The sequence below is a fragment of the Bos grunniens genome, chromosome X, assembly GCF_055505025.1.
Source record: "Bos grunniens cultivar Pamir isolate PY7600 chromosome X, Bosgru_T2T1.0, whole genome shotgun sequence".
Taxonomy (NCBI): Eukaryota; Metazoa; Chordata; class Mammalia; order Artiodactyla; family Bovidae; genus Bos; species Bos grunniens.
This window is the reverse complement of record NC_141194.1, coordinates 30,217,591-30,237,288: the sequence shown is the minus strand read 5'-3', so window position 1 is coordinate 30,237,288 and position 19,698 is coordinate 30,217,591. Positions and strand designations below refer to the sequence as shown.

Here is a 19,698-nt window from a genome sequence, read left to right as displayed (position 1 = left end):
TGAGCGACTTCACTTTCACTTTTCACTTTCATGCATTGGAGAAGGAAATGGCAACCCACTCCAGTGTTCTTGCCTGGAGAATCCCAGGGACGGGGGAGCCTGGTGGGCTGCCATCTATGAGGTCACACAGAGTCGGACATGACTGAAGCGACTTAGCTGTAGCAGTTGTGGGGAGTAGTGACCAGCAAGGCAGTTTCCAGCTCTGTGGAGCTGGGAGTGGTGGAACCATAGCAGCCAGTGCTGCCAACATCGGGGAATGGGTACACCAGCTGGGGAGAGGCAATCTGAGTGGGACATCCATAGCATGGACCTCTTTTAGATTTTAGAAGCTCCCAGAAACTGGCTTTCAGGCTCAATGGTGACCTTCACCTTGATTGCTAAGCACCTCTCCTTCATCACCTGCCTACATAGAAATTGGTCCAGTGGCATGGCAGAGATGTGACAAGTACCTGTTTCTTTCCTATTTCACCTTCCTCCTCATGACAGATTCCTCTGGGTCTCACGAGGGCTTAGAGCAGGGAGACCAGCATCACAGCGCTGGATCAGTTTCATGGCACATGGGCACTATTTTAGTGGAAGGCTGGCTCTGAAAGGTATATTTTTACACTCCTCAGAAAATGAAGGTGTTTGTCCATTTGGCCTAGGGTAGCATTTTGTCATCTGTCCCAAAATACAAAGCTTTGCACAAACAGAAATGGTGGAATCACATCCCTGTGGGTAAAAATCATTACTTTCGTTTTTCGTTTTTTTTTTTCCTTTCCATTTGGACGTTTTCCATTTTCAGAACACAACCAGTTTGGAAGTAGAAAATAATTTTTCGTGAGAGTTTTGAGGTAAGGACAAAAGGTGTTTGGGTTTTTTTGTATAGACTTACAGAAATGTTTCCTGGTTTAAAAGCCACTCTTTTGAATTTTTAAATACACTTGCAGATAGCACCAGTAACAAGCATCTTGATTTCAGTCTAATGCAGGTGTGCTTCAGAATGTGCTGGAAGGGACAGGGATGGGCCTAGGTGATGAGGGGCATTTTAAGGTTCATGGAAACCTGAGGACAGATAAGGAAGAACATTCACTGTCAATTATATGTTTGCCTCTCTCTGTATTTGCCTTTGCCACTGTGGACTTCAGACTGTCAGCTGTCACAGCTTCTCTCTTCCCTCCTCCTCCTCCTTACTCAGTTTCTCCCACCTTGTGACTTCTGTTTTCTTCTTTAGCCCCCTGACTTTTTCTAACCGCCCCACCTCTCTCCTCTCTGCATTTATCTCTGTGTATTGCAATCAAGCTCTCTAAGCAGCAGCCGATTGGTTCACTGATTTACTGTCTATTTACAATGAAGGTCATTTCAGAGGCCAAGGCCAGATCGAAACTAGACTTTCTTGACTTGGGCACTAGTGACATGTTAAACCAGACAGTCGTTTGTCGTGGGGACTGTCATGTGCCTTACAGAATTAGCAGCATCCCATACCAGTTACGCCCCTCTCCCTCAGTTGTGACAACAAAAATGTCTCCAGGTACTGTCCGATGTCTCCTGGAGGGCAGAATTGCCCCTGGTTGAGGATGCCTCCTGTCCACCAACCCCTGGATGATGTGCAGCCCCCAAAACAAAGTCACAAGGACTGAGTGCAGTGACCTCTGCCTGAGGGAGCATGGGAGATGACTTTTCTGCATTCCTAGGTCCCCTTCAATGAAGAGACAACCCTCCACTGTCTGTCCCTTTGGGAGTCGCCTCAGGTACCTTGCCCGAGATCACACCCCTTCCACAGGCAGCTCCTGAGTAATGTAGGAGTACAGAGACGTGGTCATTTTGGCCCAACTCAGGAGAACTTGAACATTCTAGCTCGAGTTCCTGAGGGATTGAGGGAGTCTGTCACTGGGCCTGCGTGCGAGCTTTGCTGCCATGCCTGCTCCCTTCCATATGTGTTGATCACAAAGGCACCACAACTTCCCAAATACCCTCCTCTCTGAACTTGGTCTTGGAGTCTGCTTCCTGGAGAACCCAGTGTGTGATGGGGCAGTGAAACGGACAGACATTTAGATGCATCTGAGAAAAAAATGTCTTATCATAGGCTCATGCTGGTCACTGGGTAATTTGATTTACTCTTGCTTTCATAATGAGGTTGATGATTCTGCCCAGTGCATGTGATGATGATCACTATTTAAGGTGTCTGACCTCAATGAGCTCCATCAATGGGGAAGGACTTTGGGGACAGCAGAAAATTACATCAGTCCCTTGCCTCACACCTAAAGCTCAGCAGGATACATGCCAATGACAGGCAAGTGTTAGAAGGAAAGAGACTCAATAAAAGTAGATCATAAAAGGAAACAGGCTGGAGTCTGAGCACCACAAGCATAAAGGGCATACATTGTGCTTTTTTTTCCTTTTAATTTCATGCATCTAACTCCTGACAGATGAAGGAGATGCCTTTATTGAGTGAATAACAGCACACTCACAAGATTATTCCCACTCTAATATGATAGAAAGGAACTCAGTCTCATGCCTAGCCTAATGTCCTGAAAAAGTTATGAGCTTTCCTTTATTTTCAGCCAGTTAGGAACTGATTCATTCTCTCACTCAGCAAATGTCCATTCAGTGACCACTATAGGTCAGACTCTTTCTAGGTACTGGGAAAGCAGTAGTGATTAGAAGACAAGTTCAGTCTTACGGAGCTTTAACTTTAATAGGAGAAGGCAATCATATCATAATAAGCTGGATAAAGAAGAATAAAGCAGGCTAAAGAGGCCAGAGGTGATGGGGACAGGAGCACTTTAAATGGGGTGGTCAGGGTGGTGACATTTCATCAAGAAATGAGGAAGTACAGCAGGCAGATACGGGGGTTTGTGCAAAGGGTTCCAAGTAGAGGAAACAAGAAACGTAAAGGCTCTGGGACGGGAGCATCCTTAGGGGGCTTGAGAAACAATGAAGAGACTAGTATGACTGAAGCTGAGGAAGCAAGATGATAATAAGAGCAGGTGACTGAGCACCCAAGAGTCAGACCAAGTAGAGTCTTGTCTCCTACAGTTCAAAGCAAGTGGAATCTGTTCTTAGTAAGAAGAGCAGACCTGGGAGGATTCTAAGCTAAAAAGCAACAGGACCTGACTTCCTGTGCCTATAGCATCTGCTCATTCATTCACATATTTATTAATAAACACTAGGCAGTTGGAAGAGGAAGATAAGAAAGACAGAATCCTGGCCTTGGGACATGCAAATTCTAAACCATTTGAGTTAGACCTAAACCAGTTGAGTTAGACCTATACAAAGAGATTTAAAAAATCATGATCTTCTATAGTTGTGGGAAATAGTGGGTGACATGGGAGTAGAGTGGAAGGAGGAATTAATTCTCCAGTGAGGAAAATGAGATGTTCCATATTGACTAGTATTAATGTGCATGACCCCTGAGGCTATGTGCAAATCCAAGGTAGAGAATATTTCATCTGATAGGAATCTAGCAGAGGATGCTTTTGATTACCTGGCCCTTGATTTCATTTAGCGAGAGTCACAAGACGTATTCAGTGATGCAAATTAGGTTCTCCCTTCTCCTTAGCCATTCTGATATGATGAATATCCCCCTTTCCAATTTCACACGTAGTCTCCTTATAGCCCTTTTGTCCAGAAAGGGATTTCTTATGTATGTATAATGAATATAAATATAGGTTTTAGGAAACGCTAATGTTTTAATGAGCTAGAAGCAGGCAGACAAGAGAGAGAATAATTGAAGGATTAGTCAACATGGGGGCAATTTGACTTGAAAGCAAAAATCTGAGCAGGATATGTCTGGGGAAAAATGAGAAGAGGAATGGAATGGAAGGAGCTCATTTATGATGTGAGCTAAACCTAGTAGAATTCTGTCTCAGAAGGTAAAAAGTGAAAGTTTGCATGGGGAACTTGACCTAGGCCAGCTATCAAGGGAAAGTGACTAATTCAAAAGACTTGGCCCAGGCAGTATGGAGCAGCTGTGTCTCTTAGAGGTGTCAGGAGAAGAAGAGAAAGTTTTGAAACCAAAGCCTCAGTTATTCCTGGAGCCCAACATAGAAGCTCACTAGAAACCTTGCTGTCTTAGGGCAAAATTAAAGACGATAAAACTGATGTCTTAGGACAAGTCAGGCAATTCCTCTAACATGAACCACCCACACCAATTGAAATAGAACAAAAAAGATTTTAAGTTTAGTGATGTGAAATTTAATTTAAAAATCAGAACCGAAGATAGGCATGAAAGTGAAATGTTTTATTTCTTCCTAAAAATACTTGGCTATTAATATTTGTTTTGAGTTCCTAAACAATACTAATAGAGAATGATAAAACACAGTTGACTTTTGTAGTTGACACAAGCCTCAGAATGCCAGAAGGGAGATTTGTCTTCTTTCAACTTCTACTATTCTGAGAACTGCCTACAATTTTTTGAAGAGTCAGAAACTGGCTGGGAAAGGAGAAAGCAGGATTATTTAGTGGAGTTGTTTGCTAGGCCCATGATTTGGAGGTTAACAGTCAGGGTAACTGTAGCACCAGAGAGTCTCTCATTTGCCTGGTTTCCCTGGGATTCCTCACACTGGCAGTGAGTCAGTTAATGGAATAAATATCTTGATAGCTCACTATATAAATTATGATGATAATAAGGATAGGGATAGGAAAAAAAAATTGAGAACTCTGCTCTTAACACTGGCTGAGCAAAGCATCTTGCATGGATTTACCTGTTTAACTCTTACAACAACCTTATAAAATAAGGATTATTGTTTTGAATGTGTATTTCTTGCTTTCTTTGTCTGTGTTGGGTCTTATTTGCAGAACGTGGCATCTTCGCTGCAGCAGGTGGGCTTCTCTAGTTCTGGTGCAGCTTCTCCCTAGTTGTGGCCCACAGGCTCAGTAGTTGCGGTGCATAGGCTTCGTTGCCCCATGTCTTGAGGGATCTTAGTTCCCCGACCAGGGATCAAGCCCACATCCCCTGCACTGGAAGGCACAGTCTTAACCACTGGACCACCAGGGAAGTTCCCAAAATAAGGATTATTATTGTCTCCATTTCACAGAAGAGAAAATTGAGATGAGAGAAGTTTAATAACATAATTTAAGTCACCACTATCGAGTTTCAGCTTCAGAGAAGGGGTTCCAGGGGCTAGTGAGGGCAACCCCCAAGTCTCAACTGCAAAGGCTAAAGGGAATAATCCTCATTAATGTTTTGGATGATAGTAGAGGAAGTGGCTAGTAAGAAATGGGAGTGATTTGGCTTATGAATATTTTTCTATTCTTTAATCTCTTTAATGTTCTTCTCACCCTCACCCTCTCACCCTTGTTGTCTCGCCCTCTTGCCCTATAGGTTGGCTGCTAGATCAGTTCTGATTGTCCCTAAATGTGTTGAGGTTTGAGGTCTAGGCTGAAGGACCAGAGGCCATCTTGTCATGTGCTCATGGTAACTCATCAGAGCATAAGAAGACAATCTTCTGTTCATACCATGTCTGCTGAAGCTCCATTGGCCAAAGTGACTCGTATGATCAAGGTCAAGGGGCTGGGAAACACACTCTCCTGGTCCTGTGGCTATGACTCCAGTATAGATATTTAATTCTTTTATAGTGGAATAAAGAACTGAGGCCACAATTGAATTTCTCCCTCCCTCTTATCACTTTTATTGCTATCATATTCTTAGCTGTTTCTCACTCTTATCTTGCTTTCTAAATGGATATACATCTCATTTATAATCATTTGGTTTTTAATACCTGAGTTGCTCCCCACTGGCTCAGGTTTCAAATTTTACTTTCCTTGAAATTTCTCTGGTGCCTACTACAATACCATTCACACAGAGAGTATTCAGCAAATGGTGTTGACTGCCTGCTGTCTTTTAAAAGCACATCTGGAGAGATACTGAAGGCACCTGGCATTACTGCACTGACTTCTTAGTAACCTGGCTAACCCAGATGGCCTAAAGACCTCAGCTGCCTTTACCCAGAGGAAAGTACTGTGTTAATGTTGCTACTTTTCAGTCGCTAAGTCATGTCTGTTTCCTTGCAACCCCATGAACTGCAGCCTGCCAGGCTCCTCCATCCTCCAGTATCTCCCGGAGTTTGCTCCAATTCATGTTCATTGAGTCAGTGATGCTATCTAACTATCTTATCCTCTGTTACCCCTTCTTCTTTTGCCTTCCATCTTTCCCAGCATCAGGGTCTTTTCCAGTGAGTTGGCTCTTTGCATCAGGTGGCCAAAGTATTGGAGCTTCAGCTTCAGCCTCAATCCTCCCAGTGAATATTCAGGGTTGATTTCCTTTAGTACTGACCAATTTGACCTCCTTGCAGTCCAAGGGACTCTTAAGGGTCTTCTCCAGCACCACAGTTCGAAAGCATCGATTCTTTAATGCTCAGCCTTCATGGTCCAACTTTCACATCCATACTGGAAAAACCATAGCTGTGGTAATAGAGTCCGCCAGTTCTGTTTGAAATTATCAGAAACTCCATGACTCAGTCATGGCTCAACTTACATAGGCACCTGTCCTCCTATATCAGCTGTATGAGGCTTGATTTCTTTCTTACTGTCTTAATCATCACAATGAGATTCCTGGAGCTTGGTATAAGTCAGTTTGAAGGAGCTTTTCTCTCGAGTCATGTTACCAAATACTGGTCTTTGTGGGGTTGTACAGCCAGCAGCACTGGATATTAGATCTAGTGTTTATCTCCACAACTCAGTCACCTTGCCAGAGACTTTAGTATGAACTCTCGTCTTCCCAGATCAAATGTAAACCTGAGCTTCTAAATGACTTGGCAATCTACTGACAAATCCCACAGTCTGGCATTCTGTTCACCATGTGCGATGGTCTCAGAGCTCAGTGTTATCTGCCTGACAGCTCATATAGTATTTACAGGTTGTTATTTGTGAGGAATTTTAGTTAGCCATAAAGATTTCCACAGCCATGCCAGACATTAGAGGTCTCATTCATCACTCTCATGACCTTCCCCTCTGGAATGTAGCCCATCTGTCTCAGCTGTTGAAATCTTTATGGAAAACCTGCCTATCTTTGAAAGTGTAGTAAGTGATCTGAAAGTTTTCATTGAATCTTTACTTTTGATATATGGTATAGATATATAAAATACTATTCTTATTTTAATTTAATGTCTTGGAAAGTGTTACATTTAACTTGACCTTTCATTTAAATGACAGAAAACTTACTCTGGCTACAGGAGCCCTATGGATCACATCAAAAGAAAATAGAAATCATACAGAAAGCAACTGTGGTGGAGGAAAATGATCTACACATACACATCTATACATACACATACATTTGCTATTAATAACTACATGAAAACTGAAACCCTGTATTATCTTGATTATGACCTTAGGAAGTGAAAAAAATAGAAATAAGTTTTCCATGTAATTAATTATTATAAGGGCTTCCCTTGTGACTCAGCTGGTAAAGAATCTACCTGCAATCTGACCTGGGTCCAATCCCTGGGTTGGGAACAACCCCTGGAGAAGGGAATGGCTACCCACTCCAGTATTCTGGCCTGGAGAATTATTATAAAGGAGACCAGAAACAAATTCCATAAATAAATGAATCAAACAGGCTGGTTTATAGGACAGAAGAGAGGTGTGACTAACCTTCAGATGATCCCCCGCTGCATTCACATTATTCTCCTGTCATACACCATTTCTCAAACACGTAGTTAGGACCTAATACTGCTACTTCCCCTCTGACTACCTGCTCCATCAACTTGTCTGATCTGGTTCAGTCTTCAGCACTCCTGTAAAATTGCTCTGTCGAGATCAACAGTGATCTTGTGAGCCATACATATTTCTCTTGTATACCCTTAGTCGATTGGGACCCACTGTAGCTTATACTTCACCATCTGGCTATCCTTCCTGTGTTTCATCCTACTTCATTCTAGTTTCTACATTATCTTTTTTGGCAGCTTTTCTATTGCCACTACCATTTTGGTGAATTCCACAGGATACAATTCCTTTAACAGCCTTCTCTCCTTAAAAGAGTCCAGCCATGAGTCTTTTCCGGTGGTCCAGTGGTTAAGACTCTGAACTCCCATTGCAGGGGCCCTGGATTCCATCCCTGGTCAGGGAACTAGATCCCACATGCTATAACTAAGACTTAGTATAGCCAATATAAATAAATTTAAAAAAATAGTTCAGCCATTTTTATAGCTTTGGCTACTATATAGTACTTACAGTCTTGATCTTTCACTTGAGTTTCAGTGAAAAGACCCATCTTCCAAGTATTTTCATCTAAACACATAATTTATCTGAAATTCACCTTCCAGTTTATTTTCCTGTCAGTGAAACTCCTAATTGCCTACTAAATACATCTTAGAAGTATAAAGTCATCTATGATTTTTTGCTTTCACTGCACACCAAAGTCACTTACGAACTACCTCTCAAACTCCACTCTCCTACCTCTAATCTAGATAACCTCTTGTCCTCAAGAACAATCTTATCTTTTCATCATCCAAATCCTCTGATTATAAAACAGTCTATGACCTGCTATTTCCCATTGTATCATATATGAACTAATCTCTTTAACACTCACACTGATGAATAGTGGACAAATAGTCTACCTAAGAATGAAGATTCTGTTGGGAAGATGGCGTTGGTCTAGGCAGACAAAGATGAAGAAAAAAGTTACACAAGCCTAGGCAGTTAGATAATGTTCAAAGACTTTTCTCTCTGGCCTACTTTATACTATATGAGGTACATTCATAGTAGTTAAAACTGGATCTGAAGGTGAAAGACAAACGCTGCCCAGTTGAGACAAAGAGATTGATCCCAGGACTACTACTATTCAGACAACATCCCATAACTATGTGATAGCAACATGATTTGTATGGTGATTAACATTTTGCAAAACAATTTCATATTGATTTTCTCATTTTATCCTGATAACATTTCACTAAGGGAGATATCATTATTCCCATTTTGCATGTAAGAAAAATAAGGCTCAGGGAGAGAACAAAACTTGCTTAAGATCATGCATTGATGATGATGTCAGGACTCAAATCCAGCCCTTCTGAATCTGTGTTCTGGACACCCTTAGTGATCCAGATACCCTCTAGACTCTGAGCTGGGATTTGAGGTAGAATGCCAGTGTGCTGAATGTCTTTCTGATCTCAAAAAGTTTATTATCTATCATGGAAAGAGGAGATGGGAAAGGCATGTTCTCAAATAGTCCATTGAATTACACAATATATCTAACATGCCTTGAGAATTGTACCAATGGAGTGCCATTGACCTGTTGTGGACTGTAGATTTTCTCTTTCCACCTTGACCAGTAAAGAAAGACTCCTGTTGGCAAGAACATAATTTATATAAAGTGCCTTTAAAATGTTCATATCCTTGAATCAAGTAAATATACTTCTAGGAATTTTACTTAAGAAAATTAACAAAGAAGTGTGCAAAGATTTATCTACAGAGATGTTCATTGCAGCCTTACTCGTACCAGTGAAAAACTAGAAACAACCTAAATTGTCCCGAAGAGGGAACTTCTAAAATACAGTTTAGTACTTCTACTAATGGAATACTGTTCAGTCATTTAAAATGTGAGCAACCACAGATGGTTTGGGTAGGTGAAAGTGGCTGGTTAGAAGCAGGTTTAGCTGCATGTAAGAGAAAACTCAAATAACAGTGACTTACACAAAGTAGGAGTCTCTAAGTTTCTCACATAGAAATTCAGAGATAAACTGAAATGATAGCTACATATTGGTCAAGAACTAGATTTCTCTATGATACAAATGAACGTGTTTACAAAACAGAAATAGATTCACAGACTTACAGAACAATCTTACGGTTGCCAGGAGTAAGTATGGGAGGAGGGGATAGTTAGGAAGTTTGGAATGGGCATGTACGTACTGCTATATTTTAAACGGATAACCAACAAGAAGCTGCTATATGATACAGGGAACTCTGCTCCATATTATCTGGCTTGAATGGGAGGGGAGTTTGGGGGAGAATGGTTACATGTGTATGTATGGCTGAATCCCTCTGCTGTCTGCTTGAAACTATCACAACATTGTTAATTGGCGATACTCCAATATAAAATAAAAAGTTTAAAAATTTTAATTAAAAAGTCAAAGAATAAAAAACTTTAAGAAAATAAAGTTGAAAAAACAGATTTCTCATATACTTTTAAAACTTTATTTGTTTTTTATTGAAATATAATTGCTTTCTAATGTGTTAGTTTCTGCTGTACAACACAGTGAGTCAGCTATATGTATACATATATCCTCATCCTCTTGAGCCTCCCTTTTTCTCAGCCATTCTTAGTGCATAACTCTTGTAGCCTAAGTTGTGAGGGTCCTGCCCATATCCCCTCTGGCATTCACCATAGCCAGGCTCACCAAAACTAGACTTCAAACTACACATACCTGTGACTCTGCCTTCAAGGGCATCTCTGGCCATCAGCACCTGCTCATCAGCACAAGGGGCATACCGGAAGTGCCGGAGAGTTAAAGACTTCACCACGCTCCAGAAATAGCCCTCAAGCAATAAATAAATATTTATTTATTAAATTCACCATTCCCTTGCCCTTCAGGTGTGCAGGGGATAACTCTTAAGTGTGTCCTACACTGAAGCCCCAGCTGAACTGAGCCCCAGCTGCCCAAAGCAGTAAAGCATCGTTGATCAGCTTTCTTCCCTTTCCTGACTCACTTCTGGCTCTTCTCCCAGTGCTTCCCTCCATCAGGACTCTTAACTCCTCGCACTCAGACCCATGTGCCTGTCTGTTTCTGGGGAGCTGCAACCAAGGTGGCGTCTGTTCTCCTGGTTACTATAGCTCTGAACATCATCACATCCAAGGCAGGAAGAAGGCAGGTGGGAAAAGGGCAAAGCTGCCTTTCAGTTCAGTCGGTCTTTGAAAGAACTTTCCCGGGAGCCTCACCTGAATACCCTCAGCTAACATTCTCACGACCTTGGGAACATTGCTGCACCCAACAGTTACAAATACTATTACCAAAGAGACTTGGTGGCAATCCAGGATACACTTGTTACTAGCTGTGTGACCCTTTACTAGCTGAGTTAGTTTACTGACTGTTTCTGAGCATGGGTTGCTTTATGTGTAACAATGGAATAGCGTGACCATGGTGGGCATTTGGAAGGATTACATTAAGAAACATATAATGCTTGGTACAGAGTAGACATGCAATAGCTGTGTTTTCTCCATTTCCTGAATCATCTGACTTTGAGTAATAAACCAAAATTACCATCTAATACTTACTGATTTATGACCTCAGACATGTTTGATCATCTGCAAAATAAAAATAATAATACCCACCTCACAAGTCACTCTGACTATATCAAATGAGTTATTTGAAGTCACATTTCAGGCACAGAGAGGGGTTTTCCTTTCTCCCCCAACCCCTCCCATCACTTCCTCTACATCAAGAATTTTCAACAAAGTGATATTGCCCCCAAGAGGGCAAAAATTGGTTTTGGGGATATGTAAAACTCATTCTCTTTGTATGTGAAGCACAGATACATACAATGCAGAAACTGATACAGATATAGTATACCTGTGGAATAGGGTGATTAGGAGCAAAAAATAGACTGAAAAAAATAGACTTCAGTACATGGAAGTTCAGTAAAGAGAAATAAAGGTGTTTTCTGTGTTGATCTTCTTAGAAAGAAAAGATACCTGGAACTGGGGACAGAGAGTGGGGAAAGGTTGAGAAATGTTACTCTAGAGTCGATCTTGATAGACTTGAGTCCATAGAACCCATCCCTGGAATCCGCATGCTTCTGAGCTGGCCTATCTTCCCCACTGCCTTTTTCATAACCCCCACAGGTGAGGTTTCTCTTTTGTCCCCAGTGAATTGGTGGGTTTTATTTATTTTTATAAACCATCCCCACTTTCTTTTGACCCAAGTTATGTCATTAAACTCCAAAACCACCAAATATAAGAAAGGTAGAAAGATTACTGAATGTAGGAGGGTCTGAATTCCAGAGAATGCACTTTTGGCACAGGTTAAACAATACTAGCTTTCTTTCTAATTTTCTGGTTAGGCCCCTGTGTTGATTAAAATATGGCTTAACACCAGGGTGCTTCCCCTTGGCCCATTCTGTTCATCATGCATTAGAAAATGGTAGAAATGAGAACTTCCCTGAAACAGTGGGGTCTGTGTTGGTGATTTTCAAAAACACCTCAGGCACAATATTGAATCCTGTCACCTCAAGGGAGGAAAGACATTTGAAGGTAGAACCGTTACCCTTTCTTGCTGTTGATATCATACTGCTTCTGTAACCAAGGGGAAATGCAGAGGTTGGTTTTAGAATAAATAAACTCATGTGTAGTTTGCTATTTAAATTCAGTAGACAATACCACACGGTGCTGCTGCCGTACGATAATGGATGGTGTTTACCCTTGAGAATCTGAATCACAAAGCTGCATTGGAATTACATGTAGCAGTTATAGAAACATCTGTATAAGAAAATACCAAAGGACAGCAGAGTGTCATAAAAACTATTCGCCAGTAAATCTGCGTGTGATGGGCTAGTAAAAGTGGACACGTTAGGCATAAGAGATGTGTCTGCCTATCGTGTAGGCTAGCTTTGTGAGGGATGACAAGCTTCCACTGGTACCTTGAGATAAGAAACAGCTGTTGTTGGCATTGGCATTCCTGCGAGAAGTGAAATGATAATTCTGAAACACACTTGCGAGAGTTACCGTATATATGACCAACTTTGGAATATATGCAAGACCAGAATCCAGCAGCCCCGAGCTTTTGCTCAACAACATTTTAGCAATCTTCTGAGGAGGAGTACTGATTCCAATCGCATAGAACCATTGTCTGATTGTGTGTTACTTCTAAAGCAAGTAGTTGCCACGTGTGTGTATGTGGTAGGGATAGAGGGCAGGGGCAAGATGGAGGAAGGCTATTATTTTTCTTTTTTATTGCATCAAGGACATTTTTTGGTATAAAGTTTCTGACTTTCAAATGATGACTGCAAAGCAGTTGCTTAGGTGCATTTATGAATTGTGAGTCAAAGAGGAAAAAACATCTTTCAGCACAAAAGCTTCGCTGAATCTCACCATCGGATCTGTTTAATAGCTACACAGAAAGGCAACGAGCTTTTATTTTAGAAGGTAAAAAATTCACCATTTTCATATACAATTTCTGTACTGTCTATAAAAATTAATAAAAACTCCAATTACAAGAGCTTAAAATTTCATATTGATCTGGAACTTACCTTTTTGTAGATGTTTTTTTTATTATATCCATTCAGCTTTTTAGTTCAAGTATATTCTTAACTACTACTCTGGCATTTTCTGGGGAATTTTCTTTTCCTTTTAATGTTTAACTGTACAAAGTCCACTATAGATGCCTGGTGTGGGTCTGGCCATTCGCTCAGCAGGCATTCCACTTTTCCTCTGTTTCCTGCTAGATTTTCTGCTTGAAGGTTGTTCCATTCAGGCCGAGCACCCCTACCCAGCCAGCACCCCACCCAGCAGCCAGTAGAACAGACTCTTCTGCTATCAGAGGACATTCTCGGCAGCCTCCAGATCAGACTTTCTGGATGAGATGGTTGGATGGCATCACCGACTCGATAGACATGAGTTTGACCAAGGTCCAGGAGATGGTGAAGGACAGGGAAGCCTGGCATGCTGCAGTCCATGGGGTCGCAAAGAGCTGGACATGACTGAGCGACTGAACAACAAAAGAATAATAGGGAACTGGAGAAGGATGATCAGAGAAATGGTGCAGCTCAGCCCATAGCAATCTTTATGAAAAGAAGAACCATTCCTTCTCTGCTTAGCCATCCATAGCCTTGACAATACAGCCAACGCAAACTCAACCAAGTACTCCCTGGAGTTCTCTTCTACCTTCTGATTTTATGCTATGGTTTTAAGAAGTAGGCACCCCGAGAAACCAGGAGCCATGATTTCTGGCTCTCCACCATGTTTCAAGCTAGAGAAGGCTTGGGTTTTTAAGTTCCCATAAAAGCAGACTGCCCAGTCTGCTCAGGGAGTTCAGCCTAAGTCCTCAGATCAGGTCTTATTACTCTCTGTACTAATCTGGTCAAGAAAACTGTGTCCTAGAGAAGAATAATGGACAAGAGGAGAGTTGGGCAGACAATGACAAAGGTAAAAGAGAGAAAAATAGAAAAAGAAAGGGAGAGTTTGAAGGCAGGGACTACTTCCAAACAACAGATAAATGTCTTTTTCCTCCATATTAAAAATCTTTCCACCAAAATGAAAAGGCATAATTAGCAGCTAAATACAGGTTCATGTCTTATATCTGTTAACTGACATATCGCCAAGGTACAAAGCAGCATGCCTGGTTGAAGGTTGGGTGGTTTGAGCCCTCTATTACTCTATATAAAACAAAGAGTCTATAGTTTCATTACCCTTAAATTGTCTGGCAGTGGGCAAAGTTTTATTAGAAGCTGTTCTTTCATATTATGCAGTGTAGTCAGGGATATATTAGCTTTGACGTTTTCTTACATCTCAATACACTGTGGACTGAATTTACAGTGAGACCAATTTAGAAGGGAGATTTTCATAGGAGGAAGTAATGGTCAACATCAGCTGTGCTTCAACTTATAAGCAGGATGAAAATTCAGGAGAAAAATGGACATACATGCAAAATTACTGGTTGTTAATAAGAATGCTTCTTATATTTATATGCTTGATGCAATTCTATGTCTCAAAACTGGAGTTTCTTAAAACTCTGTTCAGGAGGAAGATTTTATTATTAAGGAAATGGTATAATGTCTCCTAACATGATCATTTTCTCTTAAAGAAGCCAAAAAACCCCATCATATTAAACTGCACATAAAAGGTTGTTCAACTTTGGAAAAGAAAAAAAAAAAAACATAGCACTACAAGTTAAGCATTTAAAACACTGTTTAAAAGTGATTTATTTGAGTGATATACAATCAAGTTGTTATGAAACGAATTCCCAGTATGTGAAATTTAATTTCACCTGTAGGATCCATCACTCATCACCAAAGTTTTATTACACTCTAGTATCGGGTGCCATTCTCTCACTTGGGGTTATCTTTTCTAATCAGATCATGCTGGTCACCTGACATTTTTGAGGCACCAATTAAAACATGTCATCAGTAAATGAAATTGAATTCTGTTCAAACCAAATAAAGAGGAAAACTAGCATATCAGAGTGATGAGTGGAGTACTTTAGTGTCAATAACTTAGAACATAAATATATCATAGAGGGATGTTTCAGCTGCTAAACTAATAAAACCCAGTCAATCGAATAGTAAAAGATACTGCAAAACAGCAACAGGAAGTGTTATAAGAACAGCACCCAATGGAGACACATAAGAGAAAACCTGTACACATTCAGTTTCTTATCTGCTCTATAGGTATAACAGTGGAACGTTTTTTGTGTTTTTTTCCTTTGCATTTATCTTTGTGCCTGAATGAGTTCAATTTCACTTATATCAGGACAGAAACTTCAGAACAGCATGTTAATCCGTCCTGTCTTCATGGGCAACTGAACAAACAGACCAATATCAGTGTAAAATTGTAATTCTGGAGATTAATGCTGTCTTTCTTGTTTGCCTTGAACTTGACCTCTTTGCCTTTCTTTCCCCCCTTTTTTTTAGCTTCTGTCCAGGGTCCCTGGGAGAGAGCCATCTCACCAAACAAAGTGCCCTACTATATCAAGTAAGTTGAAAACATCAAGTTCTCAAAGAGGCATGTATTTTGGCTAATATGTATATTCACAGATGAATTTATTTTTAAAACTCGATGTTAGCCTGGCCTACAATACCTAGTTCTTTCTTCCCCAAAGAAGCTTGGATAATTAATTCATGCTACAGTGACCACTGAAAACTTGCTGATGCCACAGGGAGGTACCTTTCGGAAAAGTCCAGTTAATGCAACATACATGTTATGGTGTGTGATTGGAGGTGGTGTGGATTTCGTGCAACAGAATAGAAACTGCCTATAATATTATGGAGAGTGGCAGTGAATACTTACAAGAACCATTTTATTTATCCAGGGATTTTTCCCACATTTCTTCTTTAGACAAAGATGGAAGGTGTCTGTAGCTATCTGTCCACAGACTGTTTTAGGTGAATAAATACTTGATGTACCCAAAGGCAGGCAGTAATAGTTCTGGATTTGTGGAGCTGAGGTGTTCATTCTCAACACATAGCACTTGGCATTTTTCACATAACAACAACAAAAATGATACTGTTTTCAGGGGCCATTTATGTCAGTCAAAGGCATACAGGTTCTTAGAAGCACCTTCTGCAAGATGCTGTATAAAATACAAATTATGATACATTGGGTTGCCATGAAAGAGAGAGGAGAGAGAGTATTGAGTTATTATGGTACCTTAACAGTTACTCATCAATTGTGTAATTGAGTCCAGCTTAAATTTAAGTTTCGGTCGGCTACCTCAACAACAATTTAAATAAATCAGATTCACGAAATAGTCTGCAATACCAACTTAAGTCTTTGAACTTGCTTCCACTATCAGTCTGACTAAAAATATGAAATGTTTTTCCATCTTTTCATCCTGCCATCTTTTATCGAGTCTGTTTTTATTCTTCCACTGCCCATCAATCCTTCATAATTCAGTTTGCAAGCAATAAGGGCAGTCCTAGATCTTCATTACTACAGTTCTCAAGAAATTGGATTTCATGCCTCAATTTTGTTAACTCAGAAGAATGGGATTGAGGGGATGTTTTTGGCTTTTCAAGGAGAGCTATATCCTTTAGGAAAGGTGTTCTTACTAAATTTTTCCAGATAGGGTTTCTCTCACTTTAAAAGTTCTACTTCAGTGTGTTTTAATCCTACTTTTTAATTTTCCAATTTCCAATTTTATTTTATTTTTGTTGTGTATAATTATTTAGTCACTCTAAAGTACATGGTTTAATACCTATTTAAAATCACCCATTCTCTTAAATAATGTACTGATTTGTAGACATGAACTGTATTGCTTTACATGCACTATATATTTTGTGGAGCCATTTTATTCAAATTCCTCCCAGTCTTCTCCTACATCAGTGTCTTCATCATCACAGATTTCCATTTCTGACTAAGACCTGCTCCTTTTTCAATCCATTTCTAAAACTCTCACTTTATCCAATTCCTTTATGAGCTAAAATAAAAAGTCCTTTTGTGGCCCAGATGTTAGGATCACCTGAGAGTCTGAGACATCTTTAAGCCATCATTCTCCAAATTGTTACCTGTTTGGGATTCATTAAGTGTCTTGTGGGATTCCTAGAGTACCCCCCTCATCCCACTGTCCTTTCCTTAAATATGTATCTTCTCCCTGATGTTACATCTCCTTTGAAAGATCCCAGCACAGTGCTGTGAAACAGTGGAAATGAATTCGGTCCAAAAAAAATGAAAAGAAAATGAATCCAGAAAAGCTATAATTCCTCCCTGTACCTTAGACTCTTACTGCTCCTCGATAGGATCAGAGAACAGCCACTCTATTTTTCTTCCTGTTTGTCCAGAGCTCCTTCCCCAACTTGAAGATTATGGTGGCAATTTGGGAGGGACACAGATCTGGGAATAAAAAAACTTGACTTCTGGTCCCGACTCTGTGATTAGTTGATTGTATGGCCTAGGGCAAGTCACTTCACCTGCACAAAGCTTGGTTTCTCATTTCTCAAATGAAGAGTTGGACTAGATGACATACATCTAAGCTCCTTTGTAACTCTAGGAATCAAAGTGTGTAACTGGTTCCATGGTCTTGTCCAAATTCAAAATCTTTAAGATCTCAGCCTTCTTTTTCAAGAAGTTTAATCTTTATTTTTTTAAAAACATTTTTTATCTTCATTATTAACAGAATATAAATTCTCAGTTTAAAAAATAACACAGAAATTCTATTTTTCCACTATGAATTAGCTTCACATATGCCCTCTCAGTCCACTCCAGTTTCTCCAGGTACCATAGGAGCTTTGGTCTTGGTGTTTAATTTAGCACTATTATTCTTCCTAGTTTAATGGTAAGAAATATAGAACAATAGGCAGGAAAATGAGCAGAGAGGTGAGTATGGAGACCTTAAAAGCCTCTGAAGTGATCAGTCCCTCGGAATGAAGAATTACCTAATTTCTCAAAGATATCCCTGAAACTTTATAGAGATCAATTCTCCATACAATTATAATCTCCTTGAAATTAGAGATTGTGCAGTTTCTCAAATATACTCTTAAAATGTTAAGCCATAATATAGGGAGAACACATGTTCAGAACATTGTCCATAAACAGATTATTGATGTCCTTTGCGATTTATTATTGCACATTACTACTCTCTAAAATATTATGCTTATACCAAATGACTTTGTACAAGATCCAGTGTACCTCATGCCCTGGCAGATGCCATTCATGGTTTGAGATGCCTTATTGATCTACAAATAACAATAATGATAGTGTTTGCAATGACATCATTTCAACCAGCTCCCATTTGTCCTCATCTTATTTGTCCTGACTTCCATGCAAGAGTTTTTAACCACATATGTCCAGCTGCAGAAACAAGTGTTTCCTCTGGATATTTTTTTAATGCTACATAATAGTTCCTTTTCAATGCTGAAATAAACTGATCATCCACATAACAAGAAGTTTCTATACCAGTAGCACAGTTCCAGTTAGTTGCTGAGTCGGCCACTCATCCTTGAGGTTGTAACAATATCTTCTGCTCTAGATAGCCAATCAACTAATGTTTACACCTGCATCCTAACACTGGCTTTTCATATGATGCTAAGAACCTTGATTTTGAAACTTCAAACTATAAGTTTGTCTAGTTTATTAGCCCACAGCATACATCATTGTTACAGTCTTCATTTTCCCTTCCCCTTGGGGCTCTCCTCCTGCCAGCCTCTCTTTCAGGTTATTTGATTACAGCTTTCACTGCCACTGAAAAAATAATCACCAACAATGTTCAACCTGTTACAACTGCCTTTTCCACTCTCTGCCATTTTGTAGTTTTTTGGCCTACTGTCAAACTCATGAAAATTTCAATATAATAGCCTTTAACCAGCTGCTGCATTCTGTTAGAATTTCTTTCACCTTTTTATGTTGCACACTCCCATATGGGTAAACCACGCAGAGCCAAGAGCTGGGACTCTCTCTCGCTTTCTTAATGAGTTAGAAAATTATTTTTCTGTGTTCTGGACTGTCCAAAGAATTTAGGAATCCCAAACTTGCATGCAACATGTTTTTGCATAGATGACATAATAAGAGCATAAGAAATTGCACACTGGGTCAGACCCACAGGACAACTAGCCCAGAAGTCTGACCCACATGCAAACAACAATAGCTGTGTTGTCGATTAACCTAGTAATTTTCATTTCAAAAATATCAGGATGTGTCATGACCATTTCTTACAATGCACTGTGCAATCTATTGGCATTGAGTATATCCAGTGGTTTCTTAAACTTTTCCCCTCCTCCCCTTCAGTCCTGTCTTAGAAATACGTTCTATAAACTTACTGATTTCTCTATAAATAAATAAAGATGTACTTCAGTTTCTCTTTAATCTACATCCCTTAACCTCAAGGGGCGGCCCCAATTAAGTGCTATGAAATTCACTGAATACAATTCTATTTACTCAGAGTCGACTTTAATCTCACATCCTCTCACTACCTCCTTTTCATTTTCATCTTCCCAGTCTGAGAGTCTAATCCTTTTTAGGTTTTCAGTCTGCCCTTGAATGAAAGATAAGCATTTCCCTTGATCATCTTAGTTGTTTTTACCTGGATCTTCTCCAGCTCTGTTATATCTTCCTTGGGGTGTCGTGAGTGGAATGGCCCA

At 40.0% G+C, this 19,698-nt stretch overlaps 1 protein-coding gene across 21 annotated transcripts in view; it reads left to right on the top strand.

The window, feature by feature from the left end:
• The window catches only part of DMD (dystrophin), a 2,667,987-nt gene that overhangs the window by 2,423,471 nt on the left and 224,818 nt on the right, over positions 1–19,698 (top strand). For all 21 annotated transcript variants that reach the window (XM_086387503.1, XM_086387509.1, XM_086387510.1 and 18 more), the window contains one exon: positions 15,538–15,598. In XM_086387503.1, coding sequence (XP_086243629.1) covers positions 15,538–15,598 — 61 coding nt within the window. The remainder of the gene's footprint in view (positions 1–15,537; positions 15,599–19,698) is intronic.